This window comes from Tachypleus tridentatus, chromosome 8, assembly GCF_004210375.1.
Source record: "Tachypleus tridentatus isolate NWPU-2018 chromosome 8, ASM421037v1, whole genome shotgun sequence".
NCBI classification, from domain to species: Eukaryota; Metazoa; Arthropoda; class Merostomata; order Xiphosura; family Limulidae; genus Tachypleus; species Tachypleus tridentatus.
The window spans coordinates 84,406,125-84,421,417 of NC_134832.1; the positions used below are offsets into that span (position 1 = coordinate 84,406,125).

The 15,293-nt window shown below is 30.0% G+C and overlaps 1 protein-coding gene across 4 annotated transcripts in view; it reads left to right on the forward strand.

Moving 5' to 3' along the window:
* The window catches only part of LOC143222819 (metastasis-associated protein MTA3-like), a 60,115-nt gene that overhangs the window by 19,808 nt on the left and 25,014 nt on the right, over positions 1 to 15,293 (forward strand). Inside the window, exons 1-4 of one of the 4 annotated variants that reach the window (XM_076449888.1) lie at positions 3,559 to 3,822; positions 6,258 to 6,320; positions 7,337 to 7,524; positions 10,565 to 10,682. In XM_076449888.1, coding sequence (XP_076306003.1) covers positions 6,287 to 6,320; positions 7,337 to 7,524; positions 10,565 to 10,682 — 340 coding nt within the window. In that variant the 5' untranslated portion in view covers positions 3,559 to 3,822; positions 6,258 to 6,286. Of the gene's footprint in view, positions 1 to 3,558; positions 3,823 to 6,257; positions 6,321 to 7,336; positions 7,525 to 10,564; positions 10,683 to 15,293 lie in introns of those variants that run through there. The other 3 variants (XM_076449885.1, XM_076449886.1, XM_076449887.1) reach the window with 3 other exon arrangements.

The window sequence follows — 15,293 nt, forward strand, 5'->3', positions numbered from 1 at the left end:
CTAATTTCCCGTGTACTATGTTCGACTTTATTATATATAAGTTCCCCGCAAAGCTACATAAGAGCTGGCACTGCATAGCTTCCCCTAACTTTGAACTGATTAGAGTAGAGAGGGATAAATGTTGCATGAAGTATTAGTGTATTTGTAGCCTAACATGCGGCATTTATCACAGAGTCAGTTCTACAGGAAATACTATCAGTATGATGTTGATACATTTGTAATTTAACAATGTTGACGGTTAACATCTATCAGTATGCTTCATTTTTTAAGGTGAAGTAATGGACATTTCATTATAATTATTATGTATATTGGGCATTATTTGAATTACAATAATTTCTCCTCTCTTTTGTTTTCTTATTCTTAATTTAAAAAAAAAAAAAAGTACACCATTAGATTGTGCTCGCCATTGGCATAGTTAGCGGTTGACTTGGGAGTCTTTAACGTTAAAATTTGGGATTCCCTATCTAAGTTTAGAAAAGCAAGCAGATGATCATTTTCGAGAGTGTGCGTGTCGTACATTTCATATTGTAGGTGGCTTTCATACGAATAGTTTTCACGTAAACATTGCACCATCTTATATATAATATAATGGATTTGCACGCGCAAAAATGTTCAAAGGATAAAGCATGTTTTTGTTGTTGTTTAATTGTGATGGGAAATAATGCAAGTTAATTTATATTTGACAAGTTTTGAACGATCACTTACATTCAAATCGTGTTTTGTGTACCGGTATTGTCGCTGACAGTTTAGTGTCTGGAATGTTTCCAGACAGTTTGTTGGACTGGTGAAGTAGCTGGCGTACGGCAGTCATCAGATGTATCACCACGTTACGTCAGTAACCTCTGCAACGATTTGTTTAACGGAAGATTGAGTATTGATTTGATTGTAGGAATGCTGGAGTGTACTTGTCTAAAGAAGCTGACGCACTGTGGTTAGAAGGGTTCAAAGGCGAAACAAATTTGCTCACCTTTTTGTTATAAAATAACGCCTTTCGTTCGTTGTTACGATTGATAGTATGTTTAGTATTTCGTTATTTTATAAAATAAAACGGTTTGAAGTTCCATTAATGGTTAAATAACGTTGTAGCGCATTTCTTTTTAATACAAAATAACGTTTTTCCTTTTTAATCATTAGATGAAATCAGACTGTTTATTGATTATACAAAACGCTGTTCGCGCATTTTTTTTAGTCTGAAGTAAAATGTCGTTATTGACTCGATCGTTGTTGTGTAAATATCAAAACCAGCACTCACCTTGACAAAAACACACGTTATTTCTTTAAATATTATAGAATTTTTTTTAAATGTTGATAAGATGTACAGCTTAAAACCTTGGAAGTTTTAACGTTATGTCAAACAATTGGTGTTTTAATCATTGAAATTATTTATCCACCTCAATACCTGTTGTGTATCTGTTGGTGAGTACAGAATGAGAAAAGTACGAATGTATATCATTTTATGTTTCAGGAAATCAATAATTATTCCACGTCTTATCTAAAAAAAAAAGTTGGTGTTTGAATTGTCTGTGGTCTGCTAGAACTTCGAATTACAGACAACATTGCTTTCGTATTAAACACGCTTAAATTAAATTGTTTTAAAATTGTGTAGAAAATCAATAATCTTATTTAAACTTCGGTTGAACAACATTTTTTTTTTTTTAATGGTCTAGTGATTTAGGCGCTCAACTTGCAATCCCAGGTCCATGGGCTCGAATCCTCGTTACTGAACATGCTTGCCCTTTTAGCCGTAAAGGCATTTTGATGTGACAGTCAATTCCACTATTCGATCGTAAGAAAAGTACCCAAATAGTGGTTGGTGATATTGACAAACTGCCTTCCCTCTAGCCTATTAGTGATAAAAAAAAAAAAAAGGGGAAGAGATAGCCTTATAGCTTTGCATGGAATTCTGAACAAACTTGTAAATTATGTGCCTGTCCCTCTCAGGTCTTCAAGATCCAAATACCAATGCAGAACTTTGATTGAATGATGTAATAAGTATTGTACACATTTACTAACGCTAAGAAAAGTCTGTTAAAGGTTAATAAATGTCGTTACAGCATTGAAAAAAGAAATGTATATATGGATATTCATCAATGCCAACGTGTTTTCTTCGACCCCCTTATTGAGCACGTTCAGAATTAATGTTACATTTATTATTTTGCCCCCACCTTTCTGGGGGCTATGAAATATAGTTCTGAAAACCAGACTTACTAGCCACAGATTAATTAAGATAAAGGTTTCAAATACGTTACAATATTTAATTGTGTTAATCAGATTACTGATTAGTATGCTGAGCTGTCGTATTTGTCTAAACAGTTGATGAGTTGGTACTAAAGTAATTGTATTGGTAATAGCTTAACTGAATTCTTGATAGTTACTTCAGTATTTCATGTGTATTTTAAAATAAAGGAGTGTCACTACGTAATACGTGCTTTGTTACAAGGGAGTGTCATAAAATTACAGTTACAAGTGTCACTAGAAAGATGCTCTTATTTGTCATAAGGGTTAACATAAGAAACAGAAATAGACGTTGAATCATCGTAAAAATGTACTCTGTTACAAAAGTGTCGCTAGAAAGATGCTCTGATTTGTCATAAGGGTTAACATAAGAAACAGAAATAGCCGTTGAATGATCGAATAACCGAGGTGGAGAAATGTGAAATAAAAAGTACCCGGGTATTACTAATAGTGTGTAGAATTGGTTAGTTTAAGTTACTACACATAAGTAGAAGAATTGTCGATCGCTTCGTCTCAGTAATTTTGTAAAATAATATGGGCGTCACCTAGGGGGGGGGTCGTGTTCGAACGAGCCGTTTAGAAAGTCAGTTGCATTTTAATGGCTACAGAAAGTTTAATCTCGTGCTGCGAAAATTGCTTAGGTGATCTGATAGTATTAACTTCATAACCTCTTTCATTGTCTAATGTGTTTCATCAGTCTGGTATGAACCCTGATATGGACCTGTATCCAGACGTACATGTGTTATTGATTTCAAGAAACAACCCCTACCTGAAAAAAAAACACTTGGCAACATACACTGTTGTTTTTAGCTAAAAATAGCACCCTCTCAATTGTTATGGGAATTCTGTATCCGATATAACTAACTAACAGATATTCAAAATATGCCTCAACAAAGTTTGGAAGTAAACGACAAATCATGTTGCAGGATCTCGTTAACAGTATATAGAAATTTGCAAATAGGAACAAGTATGTCGTTCTCTGATTAGTTTACTTCGAATGCTGGAAAATTAATTTGTGGTGAAAAAGAAAAAAAAAAAGGCTTAAAGAATTGGATTATTTTTCTAATATCTATCTAGTATTGCTTTGTTCAGTGAAATACATTTCACTTTTAAAAATAATTATCAACGTTTTGTTGATAGGTCCTCGAATTACCTCCTACGTTGCTTTGCTATTAATATGTCATGTGACCGTAGGGGAGTGTCTCCGTGAATGATGTGTTACCGACGCGTTGATTTTCCCTCAAGCTATTTTAAACGAAAGTGGAAGGATACAGTCGTTGTGTACGTATCCTGATTGTTTAGGAAGTAGTTAAAAAGTAGTTCGGCGTTTAGAGAGTGATGAGAGCAAACCTTTTGGGCCGTTTTGTTGACCGTTTCTTTCTTTTAGGTGGAGGAAAGAAGATCATGTCATAACTCAGATTATCCCAAAATCTATTTAAGTAGCGTTGCTAAAAACTGATATTCACAGTTGTATCCAGTGTATAACGAAAAAAAGATTTGTGAGAAATATTAGTCTCCTACCATATGCAAGATAGGAGAAAATCAAGATTAGATATTCGGGTGTAGCCATTTGCGCCCTAGTATAGAGTAGGCCGCAACAAATAAATATATTTGTTTCCTTTCCATCATGTATTACAAACTGAAGTCTGTCAAAGCGTCTTTTAGTTCGTTTACCATACTGTGTTTAGAAAGAAAATAAATTTGCATCTAAACCTTATTATTTTCATTAATGCTATTATTTTTGTTAGCCACTTGCTGTAAAGTTTGAAAGCTTTTTTATATTATTGATTTCAACACATCTTTACTTAAAAAGACAATCAGATAAATTTCAACTGATATGATCATTGTAATGCATGACTGGATTGTATAAGTTAAAAAATAAATAGCATATAAGAAATGAAAATGACTTTCCCACCTGTCTGTCCAACCATCTTCACTTAACTGATATAAATTACAGAATATCTTATGTTGATAACTTTATTGCCATGACAGAAAAGTTCAAGAGGTCCTTAAAAAAGGATTAATAAACTTCTAACTGATGACAAAAGCGTAACATGGACTTTGTATGAAAGTTTAATGTGTTAAAGGCTGGAAGCTTGCTTATATTTGTGCACATAATGAAATATGAAATGTAATGTTCTTTGTATGTCTAATATAAGGAAATTTCTTTTATAAATTTCATTGTGATAAATATGGTTAGTGCTTGCTTTTTTATACCTAAGTAGTGAAATGTTCATTGATTCTTTATCATTTATCAAGAGCTGAACTACTTCATTTTCATCAAACTAGCTTGCAAAATTGTTGATATTTAGATTCACGTCATTAGGAAGATTAAGTGGTATTTGTGGATGCTATTCAAATGATACATAATCTGTATTGAAATTTTGAGCATTTTTGTCAGTAAATATTGCCTGTCTTAAAAGTACTGTAGTGTTCAATTTATAAACAAAGTGGTTATCATTTGATATTATTTTGTTATCTGTGTATTTTCATGTAATGTACTACTGAAGGGATTATTTTCAAATGATGTCTATAGATTTTCATTGCTGTGTTGTATTATTGTCAGTATTTAACAATTTTAATTGTTTTAATTAAAAAAGAATAAGTTGAAATTTGGAAGTATTTTTTGGAATAGTACTTCAGTAGTAACTTAACCCTTTATTTTAAGTGAACAGTTATCTGTGTTTTAGTGTATATGTTTCAGTGTTAATACACAAATACTTAGTGTACTGTACACAAGCAACTGATTATGAGGTTTGGACCAGAAAGGATTGCCTACTTTTAATTTACAGGGACATTTTTTAGAAATTATAAATGTACCAAAAATTACCCAAAGAACTACAGATAAACATGTTTCAAAATAAAATTTATAGAGACAATGTTAGTTTTTATAATTATGGAATTTATGCAGATTTATTCCAGAAATTTTGTCAGAGAAAAATAGTAACAGGTTTGCTATATCTTTGACATAGTCAGAGTAGATCTAAAAATCATCTTGGTAAAGAATATAGCTTAGCAAATGTGCATTTGTTTGTTTTTATGTTTGAAGACTGGCACACTTTATGCTGGAAATTAATGCTCTGTGGAAATATTAATAATAATGAGTTTTGTTCTCGTAAGGAATTTGGGAGTTGGCCTTTTTATATTTTTGTTGTTGTTTTTGTTCTTTCAAATGTAAATATAAATATTTAAGAGCCAAGCTGATGTTCAGAAGCTCTTGCTTGCCACTGTTCCAAAAGGAAGTGGTTTCTTTTGGAAGTTTCAAAAATTATCATGAGTAAAGAATGTCATAGATAGTGTATAAACTTACATTTGTTATTAACTGATGTAGTCAAATTTTTTGTATTGAATTTTTTTCTTTATTAATAGTAACATCAGTAAAACATTTTGAAAGTAGAATGTAAAGACTGGAGATTGACAACTACACATGTATAATTTTGCTTTCCTCTAACTTTCATGGTAGTACCCTGAGCTGTAGTTTTATTACGTTACCTGTACATTTCACCTTATTATATAGAATTGATTTAGTACCAGTTTGTTTGTGATAATGATAAGATCATCTTCAAGATTGCTCAGAGTTCTTTAAAATTCTGATGTTAGGTATAACAATGTAAGTAAACATATAATACTTTTTTGTGTGTCACTTTGCTCCTAAATCTAAAAGTAACTCTCAAACATAATGTATACAGTTTATTTTTTTTTTGTCTAAAAGTGTTAACTCTTTATATATTAATCTATCTTTAGTTATAGAAATGTTGTATGTGTCATAGCTGTTTTTTTATTGTTTGTTGTTACATATACATGCCTTTATGAAATGCATCCATCACAAGATTTAGCTGTATTTTTACTGCTAGAGTTCAGGTAGTTGCATAGTATGAACATTATCAGGGCTGGCTGCTGTTTGTGAATGACAGTCCAATGAAAAACTACATCTAGCAATAAAAGAAACAGTTAAATCTCATGGGTGGAATAAAAGTTTTGTATTTTGTCTTAACTTAAATTGTGTAATGGTCTTATTCTAGGCCTGGCTGAAAACGTGGATGATAAAAGTATGCCAACCAATTTTATATCTTCCTTAAATTTTTGTAAGTGTATTTAACTGTTGATGCACAAAACTTTACCAAATATGTGTATTAATATAATGGTATCATTTATGATATCATTAAATTCTAGAATCTGCATAATATTATCTAAACATTTAACATTTGGAAGACAAATTTGTTGTTTTATGATGTTTAACTAGAATTGCTGTTAAACAGATTTTTTTTCTTAAATTTATTCTTTTGAATATAGCCTTATAGTTTTTTTATTGTTTGTTTTAATGAATCTGCACATGTATCTTAATGATGCGAGTTTAAGATTTTTATTATTACAAAATATGTGTTCAGTGTATTTTGTACTAATAATTATTAAAACATCAGTTTTATTTCAAAGATAAAGCAGAAGATACTAAACATCATATATGGAAAGTTTTTAATATTTTATTTCAAGTAATCATAGAATGGAGTAGTTCTGAAAGTATTATATCATTTATAAAAAGTAGTAACAGAAGCTAGTTTTATAATATTTGTACTTTCTTCCATTTAACAAACTATTACAGAAATGTTTTTCTTTTTTTTCTGTTATCACCTTCAGCCATTCTAGCTCCACTTTTTAATTAATAATGAAATTCATGTTTTGTGATGTGATTAATAAATTATACTTTTATTCATACTTTTATGTTTTTTTACACATGAATATTTTTCTTGTTTGCTTAAATATGTAGAGGTTTGTTTTTGTTGTCTTATTTTTCATGATGTTAAATCTGAGCCTGTTTCTACAATTTTTTTGGTTTTTTTTTCTTAAACCAAAATTTATGTATTACAGTATAAGAGTTACATTTATGTTATATCACATAATGCTACATCATAGTGAATTCAGTTTTATCTCCCTTTTGATCAGTATGGATTAAATTGATAAACCTTACAAATATACCACCACTGCTCTGTGACCATGAATGTGTTATTATAGTGTCTATTCAGTAAGGTTTGTATACATGTTATTGATCTGTTTTTTTGTCCATGGGTGGAACTTGTCTAAATTATTAATTATCCTAACCCAGGTGCCTTAGATGATGAACAGGAACAAGAAATAGAACTAATGAGTGAAAGAGATCGCCACCTACTAAAGCATAGAGAACTTTTTCTGTCAAGACAGGTTGAAACTCTGCCAGCCACACATATACGTGGAAAGTGTACAGTCACATTGTTAAATGAAACAGAGTCATTGGCCTCATACTTGAATAAAGAAGTAAGGAGCTTAAAAGATATATTTTCCTTCATGAATGGGATATTTATACTGTATATTAGTCTTGCGTACATTATTTTTATTCTGTATAATGTTATTTCTTTTTTTCATTTGCACATGAAATTTGTTTACTCAACATATTACTTTTTGGGAAATATTTGTCTTTCTTTCGGTTCTTTCACACACTTAGTGTGTAATGTAGTTTTTCATTCTCTATGGCTCATTTTGTTAAAACAATGTTTAAAATTATGACCTCATGACAATTTCTTCTAAATCTCAGAGTGTGATGTACTTTATCTCTTCAGAGGGTCTTTTTTTGTGTAGGATGGTTTTTTCAGATTAATGTTTGATATGTTTTTGTTACTTCAAGATGTTTAATGTACATCTTCTATTTAGTATTTTCTTTTCATACACAGGCTTTGTATGAGTGTTTGAAAATACTTGAAAGTGCCTTTTTGAAAACCTGCAAAAATGAAATTTTACTGGCAATATTTTGAAAAAGTTTTGTAGCTGTAGTGGACATTTTATAAATAGTTAACTGTTGAACCAACACAAAAACAGTCTTCACCTGTTGTTCAACAATTAATAAAATTCAAGTGACAGTTGTTGATACAGTATTTAAATAATTTTGTACAAATGTTTGAAACTCAAGTTGTTAGTGTTCAAGCTTTTCTAAAATATGTTCATGTAATCAATAATATATGATAACCTTGAGCTATACACTTTGAAATGACTAGGGCATTTAATTACTGTTATCAAATATTTGTGACTAATGGCACTGGTGATTAGTATGTTACAAAATATGAATGTTTTATCTTCCTTACATGAGAAAATGAACCAACTTGTTGCTCTACAAGGGGTTGATCAACATCAGTCATACAATCAATGTTAAACTGGCATTGGAATATTAGTGGCTTTTATAATGCCAGTATCATTTTTATCAGTAAGTTTTTAATTAAACAAATAGCATCTGAAATTATAGCAAGAGTTGGAGTTTCAAATTAATTAAAACCCAAATGTTACTTGAAAATAGCTGTCATTATAGTCACTAATAGAATCTAAAATCATTTTGTTTGTTTAATACCCTGTTTTATGATAAGATGTTATAAATACCTGTAAATCTCTATTTAGTATTTACTGCCATGTAGCCTTTCAAATCAAGGAAGAAGTGTAGTTTAATTTTTTTAACCACCTTAAATTGTATGTATCATAGTATAATGTACTATCCTTATCAAATTTAACAAATATTTAATAAACATTGCAAGTCTGTTGCACATGAAACATAAGATTTTTTAATAAAATATTTTTATTAAATATTTTACTTTGAATTTATAAAGCCTTCCCTGATTCAGTATGAGCAAAACGTGGTATTCATTAGAAGATTAAAAATATATATTTTCACATTGCAGTTTTTGTGCTTCATGTACATAAGTTTTCAGCTTCCTAAATGGACATTATCCTTTTTTTGTTTTTGGTAAAATTTTAAAGTATATCTCTTCTTTTCTCTGTTCTAGTACTAACTGTAGTAAAAATTATTGTTTCCAAAATAGAAGTTAAAAATATAAAATAATGAATAATGCATTTTTGTTGTTCTTCTTTGAATGCATCATTTTTGCAGTATTTTCAGTTTATTTGTATTAACAGTTTCATCTGTTAAGCTTTTTGCATGTTTTCTTCTAATTTTGTTGTAATTTTAATGCAGTTTATGAGCAATGTACAAATGATTATATACTTCTCTATGCATTTCAGAAGAACAAAAAAAAAATTCTTGAGCTCAGTTATGTCTTACCACTTGGAATCTGTTATGAAATGAAATGAGTTTCAATGTAAATATTTTACAAAGGCTCGGAGAACCATGTGGTAGACATTCTGAGCTTTTGATTGGTTAGTTTCTTGTTTTAGACAGAAGAAGGTTATGTAAGCATTTTCAAACATCAAAAGAGATGAGCAGGGCTATTGTGTTTGATTCACTAAATCTGTTTATCTCAGCAAGTAGAAAAGAAAGGAGGTTCTTATTTTATATTCTAGCTTGTCAATATCATTAGTTTGAGTTCTTAATTTGTAAGAAACTATAGGTTTTTGTATTTGGACATGTAAACATCTCACTTGAACCAATGCTGCATCCATCATATCACATAATACATAAAAATTGCTATTTAGGTGTTTTTTTTTATAATGTGTACTTTTAAATTAAAAAATAAATTAATGCATAATATGAACATTTGAATTACTATCTAATTTGATTCAAAAATTTTATATACATTCATAAAATAGTAAACTTTTGAAGTCTTATTAATGTGACAACATGGCTTTTGACCTGTGACCATAGGAAGACCTGTCTTGGTAGAGTTAAACAGATAATTATAAGAAGCAAATAGAATGGGATGCACATGAATTAAACAGTGTCCATTAATGATGAGAAACACTTGAAATAAAAATATATCTTAGAATGGCTGGTATTGGTATTAACACTTTTACTGAAAAGCAGATAACAATGTTTCGACCTAGGAATGTCAAAGCATTATCTGCATATGAATAAAGGTGTTAATATTCACAGTAGCCATTCTGAGATACATAATTAAACAGTGTGTTTTGGATTAATGTAGTTTACATTATTTTGTATCTGGCCAATTTGAAACTCACTAGATCACAATTTTACTTGGTGTCAATTTACCAAACTAAAAGGTCTTGGTATCATCAACGACAACAACAAAAAAAGTGAAATCAATATATATAATTTATATCTTTAAAACTAGTCTATACATTCCTAAAATGTTAAGGAAAAGTTTGTGAATACCTTGTCTTGGTAAGTATGTGAATGGTATAATGATACAGTTTACTGTTTGATATATCTTCTTTTTTAGATTTTGGCATTTTACTTGTTTTTTTTTTTTACTTTATTGTTCAGTTTACTGTTTGTAAATTTTCTTATTTTTATTCATCTTACTGATGGTTGTGCTGTCCTTTCTTATGCCTCTTACTGATTGACATTTACAGTTTTCTTTATTATATGATTGTTTGATGTTGCTTTTGCTTTTTGCAGGATGCCTTCTTCTACACATTAGTGTTTGACCCTCAACAGAAGACACTTTTAGCAGACAAGGGAGAGATCAGAGTTGGATCAAGGTATCAAGCAGACATAACTCCATTACTCCCAGAAGGTATTTTTACTCTAAACAAGGTTTCCTTGTGTACTAACCATTATTGTTTTAGCTACTTTAGCTCTAGAATTTAAGTAGGCATTGGTTCATTCCTTGTTATCAAACTCTTTAGATTATTGAGTTTTTGCCAGTTCTTACAAATAAGTTTTGCCTGTTTAGTTGCTCTTTTAACCCTCTCTAGAATGTTGAGCATGTTTCAGGTGTCAATTGCACACCTGCATATTGCATTAAAAATTAAGCATAAATAATAATTCTGACTTATTTCAGCAATATTTTTATTCTCAAGAAGTTAAAAATATGATATTTTGTCATTTAACACACATTTAGTATAATTTACAAACAAAAAAATGTTAAGTATTCAAACAGCTCCTAGTCTCACCTGTAAATAAAGCAGTTATGAGTTTTTTGTTGTTTTTACGGTTTTTCTGTTTAACCCAAAACAAAGGTTTATATTTTGTAAACAACCATAATCTCCTGAGAATGTATTAATCCATGTCTTGTTTGGAAAGGAGACAGAGTATTTAACTATTTATGCTTTTGTATAGTAAATAGTGGTATAAGCAATAATTTGTAGTTTCATGGGAGAGTTAGATCCTGTAGGAATGAACAGAAAATCTAACCAGAATTTCAGAAGACTTGTTAATAATAAACCATAGATCTAGGAACCTTTTACTGTTTTTATTGGTTGTTTTTTTTGGAGGCAAGCATTCTTTGTCATACTGAAAATTCATTTTAAATTGTATATCAATTAAAATGCTATGGAAGTGTTCTATGACAAAACATTGAGTGTGCAGAGCTTTTTTCTCCATATGGCATGAGGGGAAGCTCCTTCATCTAAGTTTTTGTAAATTTGAGAATTTAAATTTAGATTATAACTAGATATTAAAAATCTAAATACCTTTAAAACTGTACCAGTGAAGACATATATATAACAATTTGACTATGTTTATAGATATTTTGTACCTTCAGCACTTGTATGTCATGCACCACATAAGCTGTCAAAATCTTTCCAAGAAAAAAACATCTTAAATAAAATATCTAGTTATTGTAATGTGTGATGACTCAGTATTGGAAAGTTGTGTGTAGTATGTAGTTTGTTCCATAAAGAAGTTCATCACTGTCATTCTAAATTATAACTGTTGCCTTTCTCTTTTAGTGAATTATACCCTATAACTCTTTTGAATCATTCCATCTTGGGTTTTGATGGATAAAGATTTTACCCATGAACATTTAACATTTAGTTACTGTTGTTTGGGTAGATTGTTCTTGCATTCCCTATATCAACCTGATTTGTAAGATATTGGTTGTGAACTTTGTTTGGAGAAAACTGTGTCCATCTTTATATCAGGTGAAGTTGCATGAAAGATGAGGTTTTAGCTATTATTATTTAATTTTCATGTGTTTGTATTTCACAAGGATGTAGTTTTGGATGCACAGAAGTATTTTAAACTACATTTTCTATTTCTACTGATTTTACAACCTATGTTGGCCATTTCTGAGAAATAAGAGACATCTCTTACTGTGAACTGACTTTCAAGTAGTGTGTGTATTTATTTGTGATTTTATATATTGGCTCTTCATTTTTCACTCCATTTCCCTTTCCTTCTTTATGTTGACCTTAATGAATGTGATACAAGAGGTATCACTGTACTGTACTACATTAGTCTTGAAACCAAGTTTGTGTATGCTTTTGCTGGCCTTCTCTTTTAATATTTGTATACTTTAATGTTCATCACATACTGTACCAGATACTACTATTGACATGATTCCTGATATCCCATTGAAAATCTGAAAATTATGTTTAAATCAGTTTCATTAATGAAGCTAAACTGTTTACTAATTACTATTAATTAATTAATGGATATGAATAAACTTGTCATCAAAACATAATTAATAAATCCTATTTTAATATTTTGTATGTTTTAAGTTGTCACTTATAAAAGGAAATTAAAAAAAAAATCAGTGACGTCACTTTGTATGAGAATTGTGACATCTGATCTTTCGGTTATGTCCATTCTCTTAATTTATTTACCACTCCTCTGAAAGTACAGATTTTAGCATAACTTTTAACATAAATTACTCATTATAATATAGTTATTACTTAGACAAAGCATAATTGTTATAACCTTCAATCTTGCTAGTCATAAACTAGAAAATCAGACCCACTTGTCACACACATGTTACATCCTCACTTTCAGAAATTGTGAGTAGTTCTCTTTGATGTTTAATATTATTATTTATAACCAAAAGAAAGCCAGAGATTTAATCTACCAAATGCCATGTATTACATCTTTTTCTGTATAGAGAATTGCATATTTTGCATGTAGTTGGAAACTTTATTCCTACAAGAGATACCTTGAGTTTAGCTGCATTAGGATAGTGTAGAATATTGTTTGCTTTTACATGTTACTGTACTCTGTGTTTAAATTCATTATTTAATTAAATGAATTATTTAGGTTACTATTACTATAATAAAAGTAATCTTAATTTTCATAGATAGTCAACAAAAAACACAAGGAAATAGGTAAGTACTATGTTTTTGTTTTCCATGAATAATCTTTATTCATTATTATAAAAGTAACTAAAATGTAAAGAAAATAGAAACTTTTCAGGTAAGATAATGAAAAGAAATGTTCAGTAGGTAAGTTTGTGAGCAACTCATGGGTTGTGTAATTCAGTATAGCAGCATGAGCTGCACACTCACTGAGTGAGTTACAACTTGTGTGGAGGAATGATTAGTTTGGCACATTTCAAAGGTTAATAAAACAATAAAATTAACTATAAATATATGTATAGTGTTATGAGCTTTAAACTATTTATGATACACAGTTATGGCTTACTGTTACAGTTTGCAGTCATTCTAGAAAGGAAAGAGGGATTAGACCTATTTTTTAATTATTTATGGTGGTTACGAGGTTGGTCAAATCAACCAACTCTGTATAGAGCTAAGTTACAGATAATAACAAAATTTGAAGTTTTTCTATTAAAAAACATTTGGTATTTGTGAAGAAGATTTTAGAGACTATGTAAAGAAAATCTGACATTTTTGTGATAAAGAAAAACATCTTTTAATCATAACCCAAAATTTTGTAATAAGAATACTTTATTAAAAGTCTGATTAAAAGTCAAAGACATATAATACTAACTTATAGTCTGAGAAATTTTGTAAAGATACTCCTACATTATCAAAGTTTATAATATGACTACTTTGGTGGTTACTTTGGTGGTTATGAATTAGTTGCAATCCACTTTTCCCATATGAAAAGAGTTAATAATTGTAATAATAATCTATTGAGCTCCCAAGTTGTCACATATGTTGTAGGATAGCTATGATAGGCTCATGCCAAAAACAGCTTTGATCAGCATCCACAGCAAAGTAGCATGCTTCCTAGGATCTAAAATTCAGACAGCACAAACAACCAAAAAACACGGTTATAAAGTGTTTCACATGTGTACTGTTTGAATCTGTTTGTTGCTAGAACACAGACACTGCTAAAATCTTGTATTATCTACACTGAATGGGCCAGTGCTTTTTGAAAATGGATTATATCTATCCCTGCCTGTTTTTTAATTCATCTTTTAATGTATTGGTACCCAAATTTTTTTATTATTCTTACGTTACATATTCTCAGTGCGATATCTCAAAAATAGGTTTTTCTTGTGCTATTTTTATGAACATTCATTGATAAATCTTTAAGTAATGTCTGATTTTACTTCTCTCAGGTGCTACCCTTGACAATTGCTGGAGTAAATTACTTAATTTTTACCATTATATATGACTTCTTTTGTTTTCTAACAGTTGGTGTTTAGCATTGACCTCTATTTTTCATTACCCATTTCTCTTGATGACTGTCTAATATGTGAGGTTCTGATTTCATTCTTTGAAACAGCATCCAGCATAAATTCTTATACTCTAATTCCTGATATTGTCCCTGAAACCCATTTGTTATATTTTGGATTGAAGCATTTTATTTTGATTTCTGGTTTCATGAACATCTAACACTAATCACTTTGCTCCGCATGCTTTGACATGGGCATTCCTTAAATCATATTGCACAAGGTTTTTTTAACATCTTACATACAAAACTTTATTAAATTACTTTCTGTTTTATGTTATTCCAGCTAGAATAGTATAAAGTTATAGCTCATAATCCATAGTGTAATAGTATATCAGTTTTAAATTCCTAATTCTATGGGGCAATATTTTAAAATATCCCGAATTTCTGATAGTGTGACGCCACGTCATATTTTCTCTAGGCATCTTGTCTTCTCTATTTTATTCACCATCCTTTGAAAAAGTACTAAATTAAATGTAAATTACTCACTATAAAATCATCATTTCTCCAACAAACCATATTTTTTATATTATTAAATTTTGTTTGGTTACAGAGCTATCAAATAGAAAATCAAACTCTTTCTACCTCACCCACCTAAACTCTTGTGCAAATTAATTGAAACAAATGGTCATTTTACAATATTTTCAGCATGGTGGTCGGTGTAGGCTCGCTGGACCTGCTGATTTCCTTTAATTGTAATTTTTTTCACACAGACAGCATCATTAGCTGTGTTTTGCAGTACAGTCGATCTATTTTTGAGATATATGATGAAATT